We start from the raw sequence: 7270 nt of genomic DNA on the forward strand, positions 1-7270 counted from the left end.
TATATATATATATATATATATTGTGGGGAACCCCAGGGGTACACATGCATCTTCAACACAGACTGATATAAATAAGCAGTTTTTTATTTCATCCAGCGGTAACAGAACAAACAGATTTCTTCAGCAAAACGGTAAAGTAAAAGGCTTTCCTCAGCAAACATCAAACATAAAGATAAAGTCCTTCAATAAGGTTTGCACTGCGTAGTGCGTTTAGGTGATCTCACCAAGATAGAGTCCACTTGCTTCTGAGCAGCCACACACACCCAGACCTTTCTGTCTGTCTCTCAGCTTCCCCACTCCTCTCTCCTGTGTTACCTTTTAACAGGAAGGGCTGTAGGGGAAGTACCTGCCCTCCCAAGTTAACCCCTTCTTTGCTCTCAGCCCTGCTGACACTCCACAATATACACATCTTCATTACCAGCCTGTTTTTCCGTTTTCAGCACTGTGATATTTTTACTGCCAATGACGTGGTCATGCAACACTGTACTATGAATTGTATACCAGTTTTTTGAGACAGATTGTACTTTTTTTTTTTTTTCTACTATAAAATAAAGACCAAAAAATTATGATTTAATTTTTCCATTAATGCTCAAATAGAAATACCATGACAGTACAAAACCCACCCAAATAACCTCTTTAAGGAAGACATCCCAATGTGATCCCATTTTTTTGCTACAATTTTTCGGAAATAAAAAAACATGCTGGTATTTAGGGGGTAAAAATCATCTTACATTCTACATCATCATACATGACTAGTGCTGTCATCATGAAGTCTAAGTCCTATATCAACATTAAAATGAAGCCTGATGCTTGCTTACCTTCGGCTTAGGATTCAAGGTTGGGCATTGTGACGTCAACAACACCATTGAGCCACATCGAACCAGTCTGTTTTAAGCAAGGCCTCCTTGCAGATGCACTGATCCACTTATGGTGAAAGCCCTTAGTGGCTTTTTAGATGCACTTATCCTATCCTATGGTTTGTCCATACAGAGCAAAGCAACAGGCTCACTTTTCCTCACTTTCCTTCGCCTTCCCCTGACTCCGTTCAACCACTAGCAGAATACCTTCAGTACCTCCGGGTATGGATGATCATGTAACTCGTTCTACTTCCTCTCAGTTGACAGCTTTGGCGATAGGTCCAGCTCCACGGTGGGGCAGGGAAAGCGTAGCACTGCGTAAGCTCCAAGTAGCAGAGCTAAACTTACACAGAGCTTCTTTTTCTTGCTCCCAATGGCTGTACTACATGCAGCAAGTCTGATGCATGGCTACATAACAATTGTCCTCTTACATGCTTTAAAAAAAAAAAAAAGGGTTGCGACAAGTCTTTCATAACTATTATGTCTGCTTTTTGTCTTTTTCCAGAATAATCTACAAGTGCTCAATGTGTGACACCGTCTTTACCATGCAGCCTCTGCTCTATCGGCACTTTGACCAACATCTCGAGCACCAGAAAGTGTCCGTGTTCAAGTGTCCGGACTGCTCTCTATTGTATGCACAGAAGCAGCTAATGATGGACCACATTAAGGTAAGAAGAGTCCTTTGTATGATCCGTATGGGAAAATGTATCGCCCCTCTTTTTCCACCAGCTTCTCAGAACAGTGACAGTCTTGGTCAACTTTTCCTGATGGTATCTGCTTAGATATATGTACAAGATAGAGCAGGGCAATAACATGACAGCATGGGGCTCCAAGCAATTCCAAGGCATCAAGTGCAGTCATTTTATTCTTCAACTCCAGAAAATATTGCCACTGTTCTAAAATCAGACTGCTTATTTTGTCTATTTCCATGATGTTTTGAGGTCTTTGAGTGACTTTTGCCACCCTCTTACCAGTTCTTCTGTGCAGTGCACGCTTCCCCGCAGTGCAGGTATAGAGAGCGATGTGATTTGGTCATGCGTTTGGTTTTCTGTTTAACGTTTGGATAAAGTGTTCCCGCTGTGCTGCTGGTTTGCATTTAGTTATCTAGCAACATGGTCACTTTAAAGAGCAGTTAGGATGGTTCTCACTGCCAGTGCTACATCCAGACCTGTAAACAGCCCCAGCCCAGCTCCCAGGAATGTGAATGGTGCTCAGTGGTTGGCACGTCTGCCGTGCAGAAATCCTCAGATCAGATTGAATCCCAACCAGGACACTACCTGCATGGAGTTTGCATGTTCTCCCTGTGTTTTGTATGGGTTCCTTCCGGACTCCTTTCACACTCCAAAGACATGCTGGGACATTAGTTGGTTCCTGTCTACATTAAATTGGCCCCACTATGTGTGTACGTGTATAAAACATATAAATAAAATTTTAATGATTTTTGATTGATATATACATATATATCAATCAATCTCAATCAATCTATTAGTCATGGCCAAAAATCACTGATGTTTTGGGGTTGCTTTGCTGCTTCAGGCACTGGATGTCTTGACTGTGTGCATGTCATTATGAAATCTGAAGACAGTGTCAGAAAGTTGGGTCTTTGTCAGAGGTCATGGGTCTTACAGCAGGACAATGACCCACAGCACATGTCAAAAAGAACCCAGAAATGGTTTCAGACAAAGCTCTGGAAAGTACTGGACTGACCAGCAATGAGTCCAGATCTGAATCCCATAGAGCTCCTGTGGAGAGATCTCAATACAGCAGTTGGGAAAATGAATCCTTCCAATCTGAGAGATCGGGAGCAGTTGGGGAAAGAAGAGTGCTCAAAAATTCCTGTAGAGAGGTGTAAAACGCATTAATGGTCTCAGGAAGCCATTGATTTCAGTTATTTTTTTCCAAGGGCAGTGCTACCAAATATTAATTGAGGGTTCCAATAATTTTGTCCAGTCCATTTTTGTAGTTTTCCATGGAATGTGTCAGATTTGGCTTTTTTTTTCTCCACTTTTTTGTGTCATACCAATACAAACAAAAGAAATAAACATGAGAATGCCGAAACATTTATAATTGCAACAATTTTCTGCGCAAAGTGGTGCATTATCTGACAGAAATGCAGGGGTGCCAATATTTTTGGCCATGACTGTATATACTTCTGAGGAAGGGACCTGAGATTGTAAGCTCATTGAGGGCAGGGACTGATGAGATTGAATAGTTTGTGGAATGCTGCGTAAATTGATCGAGCTTTATAAATTCTTGTATTAAATACATAATAAATGTATTTATTACAGGTATTTATATAGCGCCGACAATTTAAGCACCACTTTACATGCTGCACATTCACATCAGTCCCTGCCCTCAAGGAGCTTATAATCTAAGTTTCCCATCTCACACGCATACATACAGGGCCAACTTAGAAAGGAGCCAATTAACCTTCCAGCATGTCTTTGGCGTGTGGGAGGAAACCGGAGTACCCGGAGGAAACCCACGCAAGCACAGGGAGAACATAATATTATACTATTTTTTTTAGATAATAAACTGGTTTCACTTGTGTATAGGGGACCAATCTATTTTTAAAACGTTCACCAGTAATTACTTTTGTCCTGTCATGGCCTATGTCAGTCCGGTGCTTGGTGTAGTCCAGGATTCATTTTTGGAAGCTCAGGGAGGTTCTCATGCCTGTTGAAATTTTAATATCTGATAGCAGGATAAAGTTTTAGTAAAAATTGAGACCTTAGAAGAGGCTAGGTGAAACATTGCATCCCTAGCATTCCTATCAGGGACGTGTGGTCAGGAGAGGCAGGTGAGGCAGAGCCTCACATAGTTTGAAGGAGGAAAAAGCTGTCAGCTTCAAGTCTGAAGCTGACAGCTTTTTCTCCATTCAGAGCGGCTTCTAGCAGGTTACACAGCAGGGAAAGCCTCCCCACTGTGTAACCTGTCATGGAACAGAGCGCTGCCTGTTAATTACAGCCAGCGCTGCATCCGGCTTTTGACGGGTAGTTAGGTTACACAGCAGCGGGCTTCCCCACTAGTGAGGCAAGAGCTGTCACAGCCTATACTCTGTGTTAGAGGCGTGAGCTCCTTGGATGGCTTGGACCAATGGCAAAGCACCATTAATCCAAGCTGTCCATTCAAAAAAAGAAAAAAAAAGTCACTGAGGCCATCAATCTCGATGCCTCAGCAGTGATGAGCAAGTGAGAGACAGGGAGGCTCCTCCTTTGTCGGATCCCTTCCTCCTCCCTCCCTCCTTCACACTAGCTTGGGGACTGCGTTGGGAGGCGGGGCTTCGGCGGGTGGGACGTGCTGGGGACGAGGCTGGGGCATGCCTCACCCTGAACGAAAGGTACCGCACCTCACTTATTCCTATATAGCCAAATTATCACTCAATGCAGTACACCTAAATAAAAAAAAAAGCAGAGGACGCATCACTGAGACTTGAAGCTCCACTTTTACAGGAAAAGTGAAGAGTTGCATACAACTTTAGCTGTCACTATTCCTGGATCTACTGATCATTTTGACGCACGGTATATCCCTGAAGGTAGCCCCTGCTGATGTATTTTTGATCTTGTGCTCCTTAAGAATTGCCAAGGTTTGTGTCAGTTGTTGATTTAGGAATCATTTATCTTAATCTGCCATATTATCCAACAATTCTTTATTATTTCCTATAGTCTATGCACGGGACTCTGAAGAGTATTGATGGCCCTCCAAAGGTGGGCGCCAACTTACCTCTGAGCACCAAACCCACTACCCAGAATTCCACCAGCCCCAGCAAGGAGGAGACCAAGCCTGTTAATGGCACGGAGAAGACGGAGAAGAAAGCGGCAGCCTCGGAGAAGAAGACTTCTAGCCAGCTGATCAACAAACTCCCCAACCCAGGATGGACCTGCTGGGAATGTGACAAGAACTTCAACCAGAGGGAACTGTACATTGCACACATGAAGAAGGAGCATGGAAAGGTAAGGCACACTGCATAGGTGATATTCTTCGTTTACACTGCTTTGTATTATAAACATCTCTATCAGCACTTCATTAAATACCGCTAAATGTTAATATGATCTTATCAAGCCGAACTCTAGCCTTACTTTTAGTTTTGCACAGCTCTACAGGGTCTTCCTCTGTACTAAAATTATTTTATTACACATTGTGAACCAGAGCCCGCCTTATTTCCGGGCTAAAGGACAGTCATCATCTAGCTCTTTCTTCTCCAGCCTTACTGTCTCTGGCTCGCCCCTTCTATTAATTGGATTTCAGTTTCATCAATCATGGAGGGTCAGCTTTATATGTGGGTGTTCAGGGGCGGACTGACCATTCGGGCAGTCGGGCACTGCCCGAGGGTCCACGGCCAATAGGGGGCCCCATCAAGTCAGCAGGGGGGACTCAGAGCTGTGCAATTTGTTTCACCCAGCGCCCGGGACATTCAGCTCCAGGCGCTGGCCAGGTGATTTTCTTCACTACATTGATACAAGCAGCAGGGTTAAAGTTTTGTTCGGTTTGTTGTTTTCCCCACCTAAACGGAGTGGCGAGGAAGTGTCAGGCAATTCTGCTGGCAGCTCTCAGAGGAGCCCCCGAGTCCCGTCAACAGGGAGCTGGGTCCCTGTCACCCCCTCCCTCAGAGGTAGCAGAGGCTGTCTTAACCCCTTCAACTCTGCTATGTTATCAGCTGCTCTGCAGGACTTCAGCCACCCCATTCTTCAGCTGTAATAACCAAATACAGAGTTGGACCAGTGGGGTGCCTTTTGAAATCCAAAGGTCACGGTAAGGAAACAATCTGTTACCCACAAAGTTCTGCAGACAAAGACAAAGTAAACCATTGCTGCTTTTCTGGGAAAACATGTACAAAATCACAGAGCATTCCTCTTACAGCTACTGGGAAGAATTCTGAGGATGGGAATGTCATAGTAGGCAATGCGAGGAATAGAGATGTAATTTTTTGGTGTATAAAGATCACTTCTCTAGAATAGCAGATCCTTCAGCATTCCATGTAAACTATCCTCTATAGTTACAATAGAAAATGCCGTACTGTTTAATGGCAAATAGGGATGCACAGATATTTTTCGAGTACCAGTGCCGATACTTGGCATTTTCATGAGAACTACCAGGGTTGCACGGTTGCAGCTTGGACCTGGCTCTGGCTCTCCATCACTGTCCTGAAATCATTAGTCTGTATTGTTTTAGAAAAACTGTCACATGACAATAAACAAAAATGTATCAGTACTCGTACTCGCAAAACTGGTATCTGTGCATCACTTTATTTATATTTATAAAAACAAAATCATACATTAAAACAGAGATGTACAAATCCCAGGAGCTCCGTGTGCTCCTTACAAATGACAGCCGCCTCCTAATTTTTTAATTTTTCTCTAGTCTAGTCTTGGAGCTCAAAAGTATCGGTACCTGTACTTGTACCGAGTACTGTATTTGGTATCTGTGCAACCCTAATGGAAAACGTAAAGCAAATTCTAGGTAAACTAATATTTGGTGTGCTCGCAGTTGTGACACAGAAACCATGTGGCATTGTTCTACTTAGTGCTTTTTTTCTGGGCACCTTTTTGCCCTCAAAAAGCATGCAGCGGTCATCTTAGTTGTGGGCAGGGCCGCAGTGCATCCCCGCTGCCACAACCAAGATGCCCACCGACAATAAACCTCAATGCCAGCAGCCATTTTGGTTGTGGTAGCGGGGACGCACGGAGTATGCACAAGATGACCAGCGGCAATGAGGGTGGTAACGCTTGCCGCGAGGGCGCCTTTTTGAAAACATTTTTTGCAGTTCTATATTTTCACCAAAAAAATGAAAGGGCTACCAGTACGTGCCGGTACTGAGTACCAGTGTGTGCCACCAGGAAAAAAGCCCTAGTTCTATTACTATGACCCAGATCACTTGTATCAGTCTGCTCCCCTCTCCCCGCTGTGGTTTTTAGGGTCCCCTACTTGTCCTTGGATAAGTAGTTTTTTGTTTTTTTAATGTATAGCTTGTATGTGGGGGGAGCACACAGGGGGCCCCTTACCCTCTTATTGTCCGGGGGCCCCATGTGTTGTCAGTCCGCCCCTGTGGGTGTTAGGGAGAGGGAGACAGCCTGGAAAGAACGAGGAGAGACAGCGCGCGAGGAGAGACAGCAAGCACAGCCACGAAAGAGCAAGGAGAGACAGCCAGGAGAGAGAGTGAGCAAAACTTCTGCCTAAAGCAGAACCTCTGTACCCTCCAAGACTTATCTGCGCGCTGTGTTTCAGACACCTCCTTGCTCCCTGAGTTCCAGTGCCCCTCCCTGTCCTGTGCCTCCACCATGCACTCATGTTGGAACACCAGGACCCCATGGTTGCCCGCCTGACATTGTGACATCTTGTGTCCGGGTTTCAGCTGGCCTGAAACCCAGACACAGCAAAAACAGGACTCAAAACCCAGACTGTCTTGGTAAACC

The 7270-nt window shown here is 44.6% G+C and overlaps 1 protein-coding gene across 1 annotated transcript in view; it reads left to right on the forward strand.

Moving 5' to 3' along the window:
- The window catches only part of ZNF532 (zinc finger protein 532), a 40534-nt gene that overhangs the window by 16008 nt on the left and 17256 nt on the right, over positions 1 to 7270 (forward strand). The window contains exons 4-5 of the mRNA XM_018570494.1: positions 1363 to 1525; positions 4523 to 4810. Coding sequence (XP_018425996.1) covers positions 1363 to 1525; positions 4523 to 4810 — 451 coding nt within the window. The remainder of the gene's footprint in view (positions 1 to 1362; positions 1526 to 4522; positions 4811 to 7270) is intronic.

This window comes from Nanorana parkeri, unplaced genomic scaffold (genome assembly GCF_000935625.1).
Source record: "Nanorana parkeri isolate BGI_ZX_2015 unplaced genomic scaffold, ASM93562v1 scaffold38, whole genome shotgun sequence".
NCBI classification, from domain to species: Eukaryota; Metazoa; Chordata; class Amphibia; order Anura; family Dicroglossidae; genus Nanorana; species Nanorana parkeri.